The 18,941-nt window shown below is 40.7% G+C and overlaps 2 protein-coding genes across 5 annotated transcripts in view; one reads left to right on the top strand and one right to left on the bottom strand.

Annotated features, from left to right (window-relative positions):
- The window catches only part of LOC307219153 (E3 ubiquitin-protein ligase RNF170-like), a 38,747-nt gene extending 21,669 nt beyond the window's left edge, over positions 1-17,078 (top strand). For 3 of the 4 annotated variants that reach the window (XM_079982158.1, XM_079982160.1, XM_079982161.1), the window contains 5 exons: positions 3,925-3,997; positions 5,300-5,408; positions 14,097-14,170; positions 14,642-14,752; positions 15,282-17,078. In XM_079982158.1, the coding sequence (XP_079838284.1) occupies positions 3,925-3,997; positions 5,300-5,408; positions 14,097-14,170; positions 14,642-14,752; positions 15,282-15,587 (673 nt within the window). In that variant the 3' untranslated portion in view covers positions 15,588-17,078. Of the gene's footprint in view, positions 1-101; positions 1,156-3,924; positions 3,998-5,299; positions 5,409-14,096; positions 14,171-14,641; positions 14,753-15,281 lie in introns of those variants that run through there. The other variant, XM_079982159.1, reaches the window with a different exon arrangement.
- A 1,041-nt stretch (positions 17,079-18,119) lies between these two features.
- The window catches only part of FGGY (FGGY carbohydrate kinase domain containing), a 145,964-nt gene continuing 145,142 nt past the window's right edge, over positions 18,120-18,941 (bottom strand). The window contains exon 16 of the mRNA XM_079982128.1: positions 18,120-18,353. Coding sequence (XP_079838254.1) covers positions 18,272-18,353 — 82 coding nt within the window. The 3' untranslated portion in view covers positions 18,120-18,271. The remainder of the gene's footprint in view (positions 18,354-18,941) is intronic.

The following is an 18,941-nucleotide window of genomic DNA, read 5'->3' as shown; positions in this document are numbered from 1 at the left end:
AAAGCCAAGCCTATGCTGTTGGATCCGCTCCAGATCTAGGGGCTGCACGCGTCCACGCAAAGGGCGACCCCCGTTTTAGGCGGGGAGCGGTCATTGTTGCTTACCCTTTCCACCCAACTTTTTCTTACATGATATTTAACACAGAATATTAGATCTAATCATTTTGAAGCATATTGGAACATAACTCTGTATAACTGATGACAAAAGTCAGTTACAGAAGTTCATATAGTGTCCAATTCATGAGAAAATTGGGGGAGGAAAGTATGGTCTATGGAAAAACCCCACCTTCTATTCTTTTGCACTTTTCCATGTCAGCTAGCAGCCATTGTTTCCCTGGTCTACTGCATATAAATCTAAGCTCACATAATCTGGAGCATCTGGTGCCAGGATTAGTCCATGGGCCAACTTTAGGCTGTATATTATAAGAACTGAGCTCAGTGATACTACTATTAGCTGGATTGCTTAGGGTTAAAATTTCCTGCTGTGTTAAAACGTGATTTTTTTTGTCTAACTATTAGCAAGCAAAGATCAAAGGAATTCATGCTGATCATATCTAGTACTTTATAATCCACATCTTCCTATCCCCACTTAGCCTTGCATATTAATACAGTACTGCCTGATAAAACTTTTGTATGCGTACTATTTCCCTCCTCACTCATAACTAGCCTTTATAGATTTATTAAAGTGCATTTCAGCTTTCTTGGCTGACTCATTTTACTGCTTTACTTTTACTAATTTCTTATCTGTACCGGTAATAGCGTGCTTCAATCGCTTCACCATCAAATATGTGGAATGTGTCCTTAAGAATCCTCATAGCTGAAAATAGTTATTTCTTGAGATCTTGTCATTTTGCTAGAGACACTCACGGCATTAAGGAAAAGGCTCTTCTTTCTGTAAAATCCCTCTCTTAGCAAATCTGGAAAGAGATGGTTCCCTCCACTAGTATTTAGAAACCCTGGCAAAACCTTGACATTAGTGAAGCCAATTAATAATTAACTGGAATGAATGGTCTGCTTTAATGGAGTGTGGGCTGAGACTCTGCTTCACAACACACTGCTGTCAGCCAAGCGCAGAGAGGAAGCCACAGGCTTTTAAAGAGGCTTCGGATGAAGTGAGGATGGTGCATGGTTCACTGTACAAATCTTCTGAGATCAGGTAAGATACTCTGATGGGTGGGCTGGAATGTGATTTTTGTAGGATCATAAATAAGTCACATTAAAAACACGGCAGTAGATTTAAACTGGCAATAATAATAATAATATTTCCACCTCTTTTGACTCACCAGAATGCTTTTTCACTGTTTCCATGTTAGCCTTATATTAGTTATTATAGTCATTAATCACTAGTGCATGAACTGATGCATTAAAACAAAACAATAAAATCAACAGAATTCTCTTCATTTGTCAAACTAAAGCAAGAAAGCATTGTACAAAGCAGCATAATGATGTAATCATTTTGCTAAAACTAAACTACTATACAAAGGGTGGCATCATAGCTGTCAACCTTCCCTTTTTTTGCGGGAAATTCCCTTATTCCAGCGCCGTTTCCTGCTGCTATCCCAGATTGTTAGATATCCCGTAGACTGTCCCCGGGACAGGTGAGGCTGCTGAGCCCTTATTTTTGAGGCTGCTGATCCCTTATTTTCAAATCTGAAAGTTGGCAGCTATAGGTGGTATCCAGCGGTGGTTTTGTGCTAGCAGATAGCACTTCCATTCAGAGAAGGTAGAGCACGTGATTTTTGCAGATTTGCCCCTATCTATTGTAGCCTTTTGCATCATAGCCCATACTGTCCTGGCGAGTGGGGTTTCCCTCAACCCTAAGTACCTTTCCAGGGCACACAGAGGGTTGCAGCCAATGGGGGAGGCTGTGGGCAACAACCAATGGGGGAGGCTGGCAGCAACTGTGCCACCATGGAGGAGCCACCTTCTTCTACCAAAGAATAGTAATTTATCTCTGACCTATTTTCCAAAAGGAACTGTCCAAGTGACATGGAGGAGACCTTGGGGGGCTCAGTCTCTCGATGAAAAAGCCAAAGTTTTCTCACTGCCAAGAAAAAAATAATCAGAGGTGGGATTTCCAATATGCCTCAAGTCCAAATGTGAGGGTTGACTTCTTAAAACCTTGAGTTCTTGTTCTGAGGGCCCTTACTTTTGAAGAGAGGCGGGCAGCACTGGCTACAGAGGAACTTACCTCGCAGAACAAATTGCCAAGTGACAGTGCATTCACTGCAAGGTTAACATGAGATTCCTTTCCCCAACATGTAGCGGTATTTTAATAGTTAAAGGGTGTACTGATACTGACCCTTCTTTAGTGGTTTTAACTGTAGAAATAGTTTGTGATACTGTATTTTGTATTTTTTTTTTTTTTAGTACATTTTTATGCTCAAAAGGCTGTGGAATCTTGTTTTAAACAAACATTTGCCTGCCAGTTCGATCAAATAGCAAATTCACCATTTAGGCAAAACATAATCCACTTTCCTCCCTAAAACTCTTTTCTGTTTTATTATTAACAGAAACCATTAGCTAGAATTTAAATGAACAAGCCGAATTAATTAAACACATGTGTTATTGCAATATCCAGATAAAAGCAGCTAACTGGCGGTGGGGAGATATTAGCGTTGGGTTTTAATATTAGAGCCCTGCATGCAGCTGCAGGGAGGTTTAAATATAAGAATTCAAAAAGCATACACATGCGTAAATGAAACTCTATCTCTTGTGCGATGCTCGTTTCTTTTTATAACCTTTTTGAGATGCTGGACTTAGTTCAAGATAAACAGTGGGCAGCTCTGTTGCTTTTTTAAAAAACCAACAGTCACTTAAACTACAAATGGGGTCTCAGGTCAAAGATAAGGAAGCAGCTTCTTTTGACCTGTGTGTGCTGACTGGGGGCTCCGAATATCCACAGACTCTTGCAATTTTGAAATATGTTCAGGGCTGCAGGCTCTGCTGGGATTCAGTCTGGACATTGCTTCATTACAAATTGAAGAGATGTTTTACTTGATGACCTTCACTTTGATCGAGACAAAAAATTCTGGTTAACCATGCCAAGGGGATAAATGCTATAAAGCAAAAAAGAGAGAAAAACCCTTGAGGTGTCTTCTAATTTTTAGACACATACACACACAGCTTGTGCCTAGTTTAAGCAAAACTTAATGGCTGCAATTTAGCGGAGACTATGCTGAAATACATGTTTTACGGATTCCGTAGAAAACAGGGGATTGTTATTACTTTCAAAACTGCCCACTTAAATGTTTATTTTGCATTGTCGGTACCTAAACAAGAACTTGACAATAATATGCACTCATAGAGCTCCAGGCAACTGTGAGCTTCCCCATTCACTTCAGTGGATGGGACAGCTCCATGTGCGCTGGAAGACTGTGCATGTGGGATGCCTGCCCCTTGCCATTGGAATGAATGGCAATGCTCCCCAATAGGAAAGCTCTGTATGCTTACTGGAGCCTCTGGTTTTAAGAGATCACTGGATTTATCAGCACCAGTTTAATATGATTTAAGGCAACAATATAACAGTGTTAACGATCATGTAAGGCACAATGTGATACCTTTTATGACACTTGTGGGCTTGTCTGTATTACATATTTACTGAGGGTGACTTAATTAGCATCTGACTAAAACACCTAGGCTGAAGGCATATGGGAACAGATAAAGGTATTACCTGAAGCAATGCTTGTACAGTTTAAATCTAAAGGATAAATAATTTGGGGGGGGGGTAAGGAAGGAAGAGGAGAAAGCATCACACTATTAAAACTGAGGAAAATCCTCTTTTGGGGCGGCATGGATTGGCAGGCTGCCATAGAAATTTGATATGTTTACTTGTTCTATGTATCTTTACTCAGTTTCTCTCTACGGAATATTACCCCATCTAAAGTTTTATAAACAATTTTTTTTAAAAAAAACCTTTTTACAGATTTCTTCATTTAAGTCAAGAGATGAGTCTGCTGGAAAAGAGTTTCCCCCATTTGTCCACGAGAAACCACTTAGTAAGTTTACTGATCTGCAACTCTTTAAAATACAGTATGAAAAACACAAAAGAAGTTTGATATGTGCCAGGGTCACGGGTGTCAGTAAAGCTTTTCAGACTTCCCCTACTCTCTGCAACAGCTGGATTTTCTTGGTCCAGGTTCTTCGCAACCTAATTAGAAACATACTCCATTTCCTACTTTTGTAAGATATGAAACTTAGAAAACAAAAAGCGGGATTACTTTTCAAAACAGAGGCTTGACACATGATATGCTGAATTTATAGGAACAGAATGACTTCATTAAACAGGTTTTCCTGTCTTGACAGCATATGGACTTGCCACACAACAAAAGCTTTTTTGTTTTTTGGTATTCTGATATTGGGTAGCCATGTGTCCTACTTTAGAGAGGAATCATGGAGTTGGAAGGGACCCTGAGGATCATCTAGTTCAACCCCCTGCAATGCAGGAATATGCAGCTGTCCCATACGGGGATCAAACCTGTAACCTTGGTGTTATCAGCACCACACTTTAACCAACTGAACTATCCAGGCATGCAGGATTCCTCTGTTTGAAGGGCTATCTAGTACAGGCATCTTCAACCTTGGCTCTCCAGATGTTTTGAGGCTACAATTCCCATCATCCCTGACCACTGGTCCTGCTAGCTAGGGATCATGGGTGTTGTGGGCCAAAAGCATCTGGAGGGCCGAGATTGAGGAAGCCTGGTCTAGTCTAAGCCTGCTTCAAAGAGAAAGAGCCATATGGAGGGAGAGTAGGAGCCTGGAAATTGCTCACTAACTGTTTTTAACGCCTGGACAGAAAACTCAGCAGGCACATAGGTCACCCAGTCACAGTCTTCCCCCTTTATAACGAGATGCATTGTATTTCTATTTAAATTAAAGCAGTTCTAGGTTTGCATCCTCACATAAAAATTTGCACCTGCAAATTTTATGCACGTTGGAGACTTTACAGAGGAAACCTACAGGGATGGGGAACCTGTGGCCCTCCATTTGTTGCTAAAATACAACTCCATTCATCCCGGACCATTAGCCATGCTATCTGGGGCTGATGGGAGCTGGCAGCTGGAAGACCCACTGGTTCCCCATTCCTGGCCTGAGTTGCTGAGTTGCACAAAAGTTGTAAATAAAGAACAAGATAGTGATTGTTTGTGCAAGGCAATTTTAGTTCTCCAGAGGTGTTTTTTTTAAGACAATTTATGAATCAACTGGAGTTTACATCTCTATCTCTTATCTCTCTAAAAACATATCCACACTGAGTAAAGTATTCCCTTTAAAAAAACATATTTCTCTCTCTTTTTCAATAGGAATCTCTTAGACAGTGGCAGCGATGTTACCACAGTGAGGTAAACTGCCCAATCTGCCTCCAGGCTACTACTTGCCCCGTAGAAACCAACTGTGGACATTTATTTTGTGGTAAGTAAATAGGATCATTATTTCCCCCACACATATATTCATTTTATAAACATATAGCTGCCTTCACATTGCACATAACTATAAAAGGAGAAGGGCATATAAAAGACAATGGATTGGCTCCAGACCCAGGTTGCAATCTTATCCACACTTACCACTGAGTAAGAGACCCTTTGAACTCAGCAAGACTTGTTTCTGAGTAAGCAGCCATGGGATTGCACTGTATGTTACTTGAACTTAGTTCCAACTGAAATAAAAACTTAAGTACAACTGATTTCAACAGGAGCCAAGTTCAACTAATTTAGTCTAGATCCATTTCAATCTTGTTTATTTGCCTGATTCTACATATCTTTTGTGCAGACAGGCTTTAAAGAAAAAAATGTAGACGAGACAGTAGGAAATTTCCCACTAAATAAATTAATTCAAATGGATTAATTTGATCCCACTTAATAAATACTGCTTTCTTTACTGTAAAAATATATATTTAACTAAATAAGGTTTTCAATATTTTGATAACTAACAGGACGGTAAGGCCCAGTACTCCTGCAGGTCCCCATACAGAATTGATATTTCCCTTGCAGACAAAAAAACCAAACTGCACCAAGAGATACTGTTCCACCTACAGACGTCTCTTCCACTTAATGCTCAAAGCTTGCCCAATGGCTTACACATCCAGGTATGAAATGACACAAGCTACATTTCCCCCCACTACACCTGGTCCTCTTTATCCTAGCCAAGGAAAGAGAGGCTCTTCAGAGAAAGAGAGAAAGAGAGGGAGAGGGAGAGGGAGAGAACTGACAGGCCCTGCCTTCATTTCTCTAAAGTTAAGGAATTACTTTCACTGGTGAATGATCCAGTTCTGAAAAATGCTTTTGCTAACCTTGATGTCCGGTGTGATTACACACATAACAGTTTTTGTCCTTTATATTTAAATAAGATGCAGCAACAACTTCCCTTTATCCATTGCTATAGTACCTACTAATGATGCATTAAGAAGTTCTATGATAGCCAGGAAGTCTTGTCGACAATAAACAGGAACCGGATACTTCTGAGCCCCTGAGTATCAGCTCTGTCCTTAGTAGCTCCAGTGGAGTTGACAGCGTTGGCAAAATGCCAAAAGAAACAGAAGCTATAGCAAAAGAGAACGAAAGCAACTTGCAGTCAAAACCATTATTCTAACCTAATAGCAAGTTTTTGAATTGAGGGCCCAGTAACTCAAAAGGACGTATTATTAGTTGGAAAACTGATAGGTAACAACTAACAAAACAAAACGGGAATAGGCAACACATTTAGTGCTACGTATCCCACAACTCCTTATACCTTAAATATAAAATATCCTGGATTTCACCCACACGTTCAATTTTCCCTCTTCAGAATCCCAAGTCCAAGCTCAGGGTGCAAAAGGCAACACCCACTTTAAAATTAACTCCCCTTCCCCCACGCCTAATATATTTGATAATTCACACTGGTTTTTGAGGGATTTGCAATAACGTGATGTTTTGAGGACTTGTGAATCAGTTTCTCCAACTGCTACCCCAAAGATGGCGACTGCAATCTCCCCATCATGGGTGCATCACCGAGAAACAACCACCAGTGGTATTCTGGTATCGTTAACAGTATCGATGCTACAATATCTGTGGACTTAATGTATGATTCTCAAACTCCACCAGGAGTTTGTTTCTGGGGAAGTAAATACTATAGTAAATATACATAAGGTTGCCTGTTACAGTCTGCCCAATAGAAAACAGCATTAGAGCAGATCTTACAGCAAAGATGGGGCTGAGGAACCTGTGGTTCTCCAGATATTGTGGGACTCCATGTCTCCAATGGGAGCTCCAGTCAGCTTGACCAATGACCAGGGGATGTGAGAACTGTAGTCCAACAGCATCTGGCAGAGCCCAAGAGGTCTGTCCCTGCTGCTCCCATTCCTGGTATAAAAACAGGCGCAAGGTTTCAAGTGCCAGAGCAAGATGAAACCTCATACCAACTCCAAAAAGCTTGAGTGAGTGAGCTGGAACTGCTGCAACACAGGGGTGTTGGTGGCTGCCACTGCCTCATTTCCTGTGCTAGGACAACAGCAGTGTTGGGTTGAAATAAACGACAGACGAGTGGTGGGTGTCATATGGGAGGCATCTCTCAAGCATGTCTCGGGGAGTCTCTTTTATTGAATATTACAGCATTGCCACATATGTGCTTGTTGCTGATTGGTTAACACAAATACAGAGCATTGCCACATATGTGCTTGTTGCTGATTGGTTAACGCAAGTACAAAGCAAAGGTTACATATAGACATTAATCATCAATAGATTAAAGGGTGGGAAAGGGAACACAAAATTGGACAGGCGTGAAAGCTTCCTTATTAAATTATAACTAGTGATTAATATGGCAAGACAAACAATTACTAGTGATTAATATATAGCATTCATCCGTAGATATGGTCAACCAAGCACTAAAAACAGGTCAGACTAAGAACAAGTCAGAATGCAATGTTTTCATGAACTCATGGTGAACTGAACATTCTAGGGTGATGTGCAGAAACAAAACTTTCCTTCAAGCAGCCAGCAATATTACTGTTTTAAAGCACCACTGCACCATGCTACTAGCATTTTAGACCACAGCTATTTCTGGCGCCTTGAACCATGTCCTAAGGGTTCACAGACAAGTCCCATCCCTCCAGGACCACAGCAGTGCAGTAGCAGTAAAATACTGTAAGGTAACAGTGGGAACTCTAGCCTTTTGGAATGTGAAGTGGAAGAGGCAGCAAGAGTTCTTATCGCTACAAAATGGAAGAGCGATGAAATCCCCTCTATTCTATTCATGAATGGATCCAAAAGCTAACAGATTATGCGGAGTTAGACAGTTTATCAGAAAAAATTAAGAACAAACCAAAACAGGAATTTATCTCAAAATGGGAAGTCTTCAAAGTTTATTTCGAAAACAGTTACAGCAGCATTTGAATAATTTTAGTAGTAGCTTTAAGAAAGATATGAAACTTAAGATAAACCAATAATTAGTTAATTTAAGATACAAGTGTGTGTTGGCAACCAATAATATATAATTGAAATAAGGAATGGACGGGAGGTCGGGTCTATAGTCTAAGGACCACTTTTTGCTTTATTGATTTGTAATTAATATTGTCTTTATCACTGTTTTTATTTGTATTTTTTCCTTTTTTGGTGTATCATTTTTTTTTTTTAAAAAAAAAGGAATGTGAAGTGGAAGAGAACTGCCCATCTCTGTTGCACTTTACAACTGCGGCATAAGCCTCTCCCTGTTGTTTTAGCAGCTAAAGTGGGGGAGCCGTAAGTCTGTGACATAGCTGGAACTGCCATGGGCGAGACAGGTCAAGGTTAGGAGGCCCTGTTTACTCCCACAATGTGTGAGGCTACTCTTAAAGCCATAAGCTCCAGCCTCATGCTTTCCTCACAGCTGGATTGAAGCTGTAGTCATTGGAGTTTTAAGGAAAACACTTATTCCTGCAGATAAAAGGTGCTTGCTCCAGTGCTTTTCACTGTGGTTACTGAAGCCCTTCTTAAAAAAAAAGAAAACGAGAATCAAAAAAGATTAAGGACTTAATGGAAAGATTAACAACAGCATCACATTAAAATCAGACTTCTTCCAGGGAGGGATAATGAAATGCTTGTTCTGTACAAATACAGTCAACTGTATTATAGATTTCAGAGGTTCAACGCACTGGTCTGCTTTTCTTCTGTATCATGTGATTCTCACAAAGGTGTCTTAATTTAGCTGGGATTTCTAGCTGGGAGGAAAACACAGCTTTTTACTAGATATAAAATATAGCAGGTCTAGGAAAAGTCAGATCTCCACAACAAATGACATTCTTGGGACCTATAGCAACAAATAAGCATTTAATCACATGAGACGACAACAATTTGGAAAAGTTCTTTGTCACAATTGTCCTTTATTCTTAAACCACGGCACCATCTATAACTCTAGCCTAAAACAAAAATTAATGATTTTCAGATCAGGCAGCTCTTAAGGGTGACTGAATCTGAGACACCAGCCAATCTCCAATATACAGCTCTACAAAATGGTTTTTTTTTAAAGTATATTACTCTCACTGCCCCACATTTATACAGCATTTGCCCCCAAATGACACTATGCCTATCTGAATCATATTGCAACCCATCTGCATGCAGTATATATGCCTCACAAAGCCAGAAAAGGGTTCTGATATAATCTGATTAAACTCTCTGCTGTAAAACAAGATCCTTCATGCATTTAATCACACCCGTACAGGAACCACTTCCTCTTCCCTTACATTCTTCATTCTGATGTTAGTATGGCACAAGTAAAAAGCAGAAATGAGTTAAGTGTCCAATAGTGGAAACTCCCACCCCAAAGACTAATTTGCTATAGCAAGTCCATATCGTTCTAGCAAACGAGTCAATATACATGGTACCAAGAAGAGATAGGATCAATAAATAATCTCAAGGGTTTTCCTTGACTCCTTTTTCAGAGTGGCCACAGTGACACGTACATTGGTCAAGTCTAGGTTAGATTACCGCAACATGCTTTCTGTGGGTCTGCCCTTGAAGAGGGCTTGGAAACTGTAGCTGGTGCAAAATGCAGCAGGAAGAATACTATCATCTGCACTTTGCAGATCATTACACCAGTCTTACATCAATTGTTCTGGCTTTAGGTTCATTCATGTGCTCATTTCAAGGTGTTGGTTCTTACCTATAATGCCCTAAGTTATTTAGGACCAGGTTATCTGAAGAACTGCCTTCTCTCATATTAACCTGCCTGTAGGTTAAAATCGAATTGGCAAGACTTGCAATCCAGCCAGGATCAGTGTACTATGTTCAAACCATCTTGCCCTGGTGAGCAACCTGGCTGCCGAATTCTGCACCAGCTGAATTTTTTGAACCATCTTCAGAGGCAGCGTATAACGCATTGCAGTAATCTAGCCAAGAGGTTACAAGAGCATAGACAACAGAGGTTAGGCTATCCCTTCTCCAGGTAGGGGCATAGCTGGGCCACCGGCTGAAGCTGATGGAAGGCACTCCACACCACTTTTAATATTTGCTAAAATGGTGCTTATAATAATTTGAATTATTTAATGGTTGCATTGCTTTATAGTATTGTAAAATGTGTCAGGGGCCTTTATTCAGGGCTGAAAAGGAATGCTCTCACAAATAAATAAATAAGCAAGCATTCGTCCCCCTGCCCAACCCAGTGCTGAACACTTTAAGTAAATAATTAAAATGAAATATATAGACATAGACATGTTTTGGATAGGCTATGTTTTCCTATGTCTCAAAACATTTTATTTGAAACCTATATTTGTAATTCAATTTGGCACTAAGAAGAGCAAAGGTGGGCAAGTGTCATATCTAAAACTCATATTGTTATTTGATGGCTTTAAATGATGATCGGCTATGACTTCTAGGGGGGAATGTATTATTGTTAGTCTGTATTATCGTCAGGAATTCCTATATTTCTTCCAAGATGTTTCAAATTTCACCTATATCTTGAACCATATGTCCAGGAAATGGGGTAGAAAGTTGAGCCTGGGCCAATATTATTTTTCTCTAATTGCTAATAGCCAACAGAGTGTTTCTTGGGGGGGGGCACACAAAACTCTGCAGCTTCCTGGATTAAAAGTAGATTTGAGGTCAGTTCTAAAAATGTGTATATATATATATACAGAAATAGCATGGAAAAAAGGGGGGACCTGCTCTTCCTCCCTGCTTTGTCACTGCAAATGAGTCAACAGAGGAAAATGATTTACAAAACATGATTTTTAAGTGCTTTGAAAAGCTGGTATGATTCTGTTTTGAGATCTGCATATGTGCCTATAATATGGTTACAAGCAGTATAGTTGACCCATATGGATCTCTAGCATTATTCATGAAAGCTTCAGTCTATTGAGCAGGGCTGCTGGTAGGTGCTTATAAGACTCTGGGCACCGCTGCCATGAAGCAAGAGGTGTGTGTGTGCCTTGGGTCTTGCTGGCACTGTTCTCCACATTGTGCCCAGCCACCCTGTAAACAAAAAAATGGCTAGGAAGGGAGAAGGGGGTAGGAGATCCAGGGGCCCTGGGATCACCCCTACCCATGTCCCTGATATTGGGAGTATCCCACGGTGTATGCATCTGCATTAATTTTTGAAATATACTCAGAGTCGAAAGTGGATTTCATGCTCTTTATTCAGCTCATAGAGGTGAGGAGGAGTGGAAGTTCCCCCAGAATGTCTGCTTTATATACATTATTTACACAATGGGCCCCACGTGATTGGCTAATTCCGGGATTCTCCTGTAGGCCACTCAGGTTGTGGATTCACTTCCACCCGGAGCTGGATTGGGTGGCTCCTGTGGACCAATCAGACTGCTGCATTCTGGATCCTATTGTTCTAGGACCAATCAGACTGCTGCATTCTGAATCCTATTCAACTCAGTACATAACAATTTTTATCTGACCTTTTCTGCCCATATCAGAACGGCTGTGAGAAAACCACGTGTATTGTCAAATCAAAGAATCATAGAGTGGGAATGGACCATGAGGGTCATCTAGTGCAATCCCTGCAATGCAGGAATCTTTTTGCCGAATGTGGGGCTCAACCCCACAACCCTAGGATTAAGAGTCTTATGCTCTATCACCTGAGGTATCTGAATAATTTCAGGGACAGAGTTGGTGAAGGCTTTGAAAAAAACACAACAACATCCTGTAGGATCAAGGTTTTAAATGTTGCTACTTTTCTGCAATCAACTACAGTGGTACCTCGGGTTAAGAACTTAATTCGTTCCGGAGGTCCGTTCTTAACCTGAAACTGTTCTTAACCTAAAGCACCACTTTATTTTTTTAAAAAAATAATTTTTATTGATTTTCCAACACAAATATACAATCTTATCGAAATTTCCACAAATTTAGTTCTTTTTGGACTTCCTTTGGCTTCTCTGACAATCATCCGTATTTACCTCTCAATTACGCATTTCTTCTGATTATATTGCCATTAAACTTCCCTCCCACTTCTATTTCTTTTTAACAATGTATCTCAGCTTTCACGGTGCTTCTTGAAACCCCACCAGTGTTGTTTGCACATCACATATTCTTTTCAGATATTCAACAAACTTCCCCCAGTCCTCAATGAACTTTTGGTCTCGAAGATATCTAATTTTCCTGGTTAGTCTGTCCAGCTTCAGTCTCCATTCTTCTATCGTCGGTATTTCCTCTTGTTTCCATTTCTGGGCCAGTAGAGTTCTTGCTGCTGTAACTGCATATTGAAAAAGTTTACAGTCTTTTCTTCTTATTTCCTTTCCTGTAATTCCTAAAAGAAAGGTCTCTGGTTTCTTTACAAATGTATATTTTAACATCTTTTTCATTTCATTATAAATCATCTCCCAGAAACCCTTCACTTTCTTACACTCCCACCACATGTGATAAAACGTTCCTTCTTTTTCCTTACATTTCCAACACTTATTACACGTCTTATACATTTTTGCTAATTTTACCGGTGTGATATACCATCTGTAAAACATTTTCATAACATTTTCTTTTAATGCCGTACAAGCAGTGAATCTTAAAGTCTCCTTCCACAGTTTTTCCCAATCCTCAAACTGTATATTGTACCCAAAATCTCTGGCCCATTGTACCATTACCGATTTGACTTCTTCATCTTTCGTATTCCATTCCAACAATATTTTATACATTTTTGACAAAATTTTACAATTATTATTTATCACATCTGTCTGGAACTTTGAGTCTTTTTCTGCATAACCACTTTCTTTAATGTCTTTTTTAAACATTTCATTAACCTGAAAATAATGCAACCAATCATAAACATGTTCTTTGACTTGTTCATATGACTTTAATTTCCATTTTCCTCCTTCTTTGGTTATCAATTCACCATATGTAATCCAAGAAGCACCACTTTAGCTAATGGGGCCTCCTGCGGCTGCCACACTGCCAGAGCACGATTTCTGTTCTAATCCTGAAGCAAAGTTCTTAACCCGAGGTACAGTGGTGCCCCGCAAGACGAACGCCTCGCAAGACGGAAAACCTGCTAGACGAAAGGGTTTTCCGTTTTGGAGGTGCTTCGCAAAACGAATTTCCCTATGGGCTTGCTTCGCAAGACGAATATGTCTTGCGAGTTCCTGCGGGTTTTTTCCCTTTTCCCCCTTTTCCTAAGCCGCTAAGCCGCTTATCAGCTGATCCGCTGATAAGCCGCTTAACAGCTGATCGCTAAAAGCCGCTAAACCGCTAATAGCGCTAATCCACTAAGCTGTCAATGGGCTTGCTTCGCAAGACGAAGAAAACGCTATACGAAGAGCCTCACGGAATGGATTAATTTCGTCTTGCGAGGCACCACTGTACTATTTCTGGGTTAGTGGAGTTTGTAACCTGAAGCGTCTGTAACCTGAAGCGTATGTAACCCAAGGTACCACTGTACACACCATATTTTCACGCACATTTTACTGAAAGTAGGTCACACCTGGGTGGCAAGTAACTCTGACAGCATCTGTTTCTGTCACTATCCCCAGCAGTGTCCCTAAACACTGAACAGCCTGGGGTTTTTTCCCCCTTTCCAATAGTTTTCAGGTAGAAATGTAATCTCAGTGTGGGAACTGGATCATGGTGACAAAGGGATTAATGGGTGATGAAGGAATCTTCGTGCTATGCAGGTTTTCAGTTCTCACAATACTACTTTTTCTTTCTTTTCTTTTTTTAGGTTCCTGTCTGATTGAATACTGGAAACATGGACCTTGGCTAGAAGCAATCAGCTGCCCAATCTGCAGACAGAAAGTAAGAGTTTTCTCTTGTGATCGTCTGCTCTTTGGCAGTCACAAGAGGAGGTGGAAATATGTACCAGGAATAATCCTTATAAATTTGCAGGCTACTACAAAACATCTGCATCTCTCATTTGATGCCTGTCAAATCAGCGAACACCTATCAAATATTAAACAATGCGCTTACAGCAGGCTTTTTATTACAGCTGGCTGGTTTCTTGCATTGCGTTCAGCTCACCCAAGATGAACTCCTTATACTCCTCTGATCTTGGCCGCTAGCTGCCTGCCTTGGCACAATGCGCAAAGGTAGCAGAATAAGGAAGGCAGCCTGCCGGGGAGGAAATTTACCCACTGGAGGAGAAAGCCTATGAGTCAGGGGTCAAAGACATAATAACAAAAGGCTTATTAAAAGCATAATACAGCACTGATTTGTCTTTTAGTTCTAATCTAAAGAGACGCTTCATGCTTTTTTCTTTTTTACCTGAAGGTCATTCTTTTGTATAACATGCCTTGTGAAAATCAGCCCGACAAGCCGAGCAAACAAATTGTGTATGACATCAGAGATTACAACAAACGCTTCTCAGGGCAGCCTCGGCCTGTAAGTAGCAACTTTTAGACATTCCTGGCTTAAAACGCAGCTAAGGTCGTTGTCTTTCTAAATTCTGATCGAAGCTGGTTTGGGGAAATACACTCTAGAACACAGTATTTCACAAGAGACAACAAGGTAGATACAGAATAGCTATGGATTGTGGTAAACACTGAGCATACACTGAGCTTCCCAAACCAGCAATAGGAGTGGACTGAACACAGAATAAATGGGAGTGTGTACACAGCGTGGGTTTCCTGTTTGAGTGTGCGCGCCACATAAAACGAACCAACTTCTTAAAAGTGGCACCCAGTATTCTCATTAGGCAAATTTGCACAATGCAAAACATGTATTTTTAATGGGGCAATAAGGAAAGAATCACTACTGGATGAGGGTGATTAGGAAAAAAGGAGGAAGAAGGATTCTTGCTGGCAGATTTTTAGTCATCCCTATAATTCTCGTCTTCTTACTTAACAAATCCAAAACAGCAGCATGAGGAAAAATAGAGAGTTTCATAACCTTACCCAAATTTTATGTCCAGTTCACAGATTATCTTTATGACATGCCGCTTCTCATCAACCTGGCCGTACGAGGGATCTTCACGCTGGGCGGTTTGGTGTGGATCTTCTTCCTCAGAGTTGTCATCTGTTGTTTTGGAACCTTCATGTGCTTGACTTCTTCATTGGATCTGATGCCAGAACCTCTTTGTGGAATTCTGGGTGTGTTTGATGACCTAGTTGTTGTTTTCCTACTTTTAATCTGTATGATAAACATTTGCTCTCAGATGGAATCAGAAGGGGTGAACATGACGAGCTCTACAACGCAAAACATTTTGTTGGAATCATAACGGGCTGAAGCGCCGGCTATTCATAATGGGGAAACCAACCAGACAACAGTGGATTTTCCTAGTCTCTGGAAGCGACACAGAATGGCCTTAGCTTTGAAGAATGCTAAGGGTTGGTGTGCAGCGCTGGAGTTTATGGAAGAGCAACAGTTGGGTGGAGGCTGTAATGTTAATCATGGGTTAACACCCAACAATGTCCACAAGTCTCTAGAAGTGCACTGCTGCCATTCTAAAATGACAATTTCGCATTTGTGGTACTTAAGACTGACTCCTAGAAGGCACAGTGGTCAGTATCTGATCCAACTGTTTCAGAGCTCAACAGCTCAGATATGGCTAGAAAACATGAAGTACATATAAACATGAAAATACCGTACTGCAACTCTGATTAATGTGGAGCCCTCAAAACGACAAACGATTTTTTGCACATCATTAAAAGACTATAGGGAGACAAAGAGGAACAGGCAGACTTGTGTGTGCTTGGCGCACACAGGGGGAAAACGTTGTCCGCTAGAAGGTCCAGTACAGACCTCCAGATTCAGCAGCTTACTGATCTAAGATAATCCTTTGCCATGTGCAGTATTACAGATACATGTACAGGGATTATGGTTTGGATATGCTTGCCAATAGTTGCAACAGTCCTCATATTGCCAGCCATCAATAAATGCTCCCCAAAACTGGCACAAGGGTATTCGAATGGATCAGAAAAGGCACCTTGGAGCACCGTTATCTGAGTCTTTTGGATATAAGCATGCTCTTTGAAAGTCACTTCCTTATGCTTAGGCTCCCAGTTGTGCTTTGGTTTCAAGGTGGCTTTGTGTACTGTAAGCAGGTTTCATACACATCCTTATAGTAACTTAGGACAAAACCAAATGAAAATCCATGCTATCTGATATAAGCACTGATGTCTTGAGCAGCATGGGGCTATATAAATACAAAGGAAATAAAAATGACCAGGAAGTTCACCTCCTCTTGGAGATCTCTATGGAAACCTTAGAATCCCCTTCAAGCTTCCTGCCCCGAGTGCCTCCCAGTGAAGACAGGCAGGTGACTACCAAGGAGAGGGACTTTTTTGGTACTGACACTTCAGCTATGGAATTGCCTCCTCAGAGAGGCTTACCTGGCACCTTCCCTCTTCCAGTGCAGTTAGTACAGTTAAACCTGAGTGAATAAAGAAGTTGTACATCAAGGCTTTAAAACTAGGTTTTAAATCCCGACTGTATGCAAGGACGTTTTGTTTTTTGTTTTGCTGTCTTTTATTGTCTATGTTTGCTTTTTAAATTATGATTATATATTGTGTTTTGAATATATTGTTGCAAGCCACCTGGGGAATATTTATTGGTGGGCGGCTATAGAAATCTAATAAATAAATAACCAATGAAAACACTATGAATCCAGTTTATATGTAGCCTGTTACGTGTTTGCATGGTGGAAAGGAATTCGGGCTTTTATGTGTTAGCTGTGCGTAAGAATGAATGCATATAAATATTTGTTGTTCATGGTGTTCTGAAACTTGTCATGCATTTCTTCTTCTAGCACGTGCACACATCCTAATATTTATTTGTTTATGAAGTCCCTGGTGATACGATTGCTACAATCCATGGGTTAGCAAGTGCAGGGCAAGAAAGAACAAATGCAATATGTGTTTACAGATACAAGGTTTGCAGCAGGAGTACAGAATCTCATAGATTGGTTGTTCTGGGCAGGATCTTTCCGGCCACCTACTGTAACAATTGCTTCCTGCTTCTTGTTGCTTGAGAGACTTCATATCCTGGGGGAGGCAGCAGGTGAAGGACTGCGATCTAACTGTGCCTCATTCTACCGCAAGGTGGTGCTATAGAGCACGAACGTTGAAATGCTGCCTGGGGCAACAGTGTTTAAAGCAGATCTAGTTAATTGAACCAGACATTTGTGCTATTTCTGGCTACCCATAAGATTAACCGGCTACTTCGCAACCTCATTATCTGAAATCCTTACCCTTCCTTTATGTTGCTAGGGAATAGCAACCTGGGGGAGAACTGTGTGTGTGTGTGTGTGTGTGTGTGTGTGTGTGTGTGCAAGGAAAAGCCCAGAGGTGAAAGTTAGACATAGAGTAGGAGAATGAGCCCAGGAAAATGGAGGAGGGCAATTTATTTAGGGACTCAGGGTATCCTGACCTTTGATGTGAACTATACCCACAGGGTGTAAATGGACATGTGTTTAACTCTTAGTGATGAGCTAAAATAAACTTATGAAATATTTAAGGAGAGGAATTTTATGGAAGTTCTAGATTAATTTTCCTGTAAATGTTGATGGTGGCGGGTTATAGCAGAAAGCTGATCCCAATCTAAGATGGTAGGAAGGAAAAATACAGGGTGAGTCCTTTAAAAGAGGCCCCATGGATACAGAGTACAGATGATCTGTGGGGCCTCTTGTATACTGTAAGACTTCATCTGACTTATCTCATAGCAATTTGTCATTTGCTTTCACTGGAGGTAAAAGCTCCTTCTTTGATTTGGTATTTGGCAGTAGCTTAGAGAACCTGCTCAACAGGCAATAAAGTATTCAACGTATTTTTATAACATTAGAAATGTAAGTACATTATGAAGCATCACTGATTTAGATAAAGGAATCAAGAAATAGAATGTGTGTGTGTGTGGGGGGAACACCACCACTCTTCCAACGCCATGAGTAATTCTCCTTCATGGTGTCTACAAACTCTGCATGATGGTTTTGTATTCCCGCTGATGTTCCACGAGTTTCAGAAACACCTGGTACTTCTTGTCATAAAATCTGTGGGGAAAGCACAAATTGAAGCAATGAAAACTCTAGGAAAGTACTGTACTTGTAATTAAAAAAAGAAAAGAAAATAAGAATCTACGATGACCCCTTTTGTGCAGGTCACATTCACCGAAGTGAAGAGGACTTGTGCAAGGGCACACAATTGTCTTTGTGCTGCTCCTGTGTCCTTTGAGAGAGCTTACCTGGAAAATGCCTATGGCCATAAACTTTACCCCTAGTTTGACACTAAAGATGCAGGTTGATTTGTTTAAAAGAAGAAATACCCTCTCTCACTCTTGCAGGCTCCCCATTCGCAGGCTGTAAAAGTGAGGTAGAGGGAATCTGGTAATTTCTGGGGAAGGGAGGGGGACGGGAAGCAAAAGAAATGTGTGTGAAATTGTCTTCATCAGCAGTGGCATTCCTCCTAATCTGTATATATATTGCACGTGTCTGGGCTGACATGTTAATAAAGACCAAGGTTTCAAAGGCATAGTTCAAAACATTCTAAACTAGGAAGCTGCCCTTCCTGCCCTTGTATTTCCCCCATGGCAAGTGACAATGTATCAGACTGCTAAAGCAATGGCTGTGCTGAATACACAA

Source organism: Podarcis cretensis, assembly GCF_951804945.1.
Source record: "Podarcis cretensis genome assembly, chromosome: 6".
NCBI lineage: Eukaryota > Metazoa > Chordata > Lepidosauria > Squamata > Lacertidae > Podarcis > Podarcis cretensis.
This window is presented reverse-complemented; position numbering and strand designations above follow the sequence as displayed.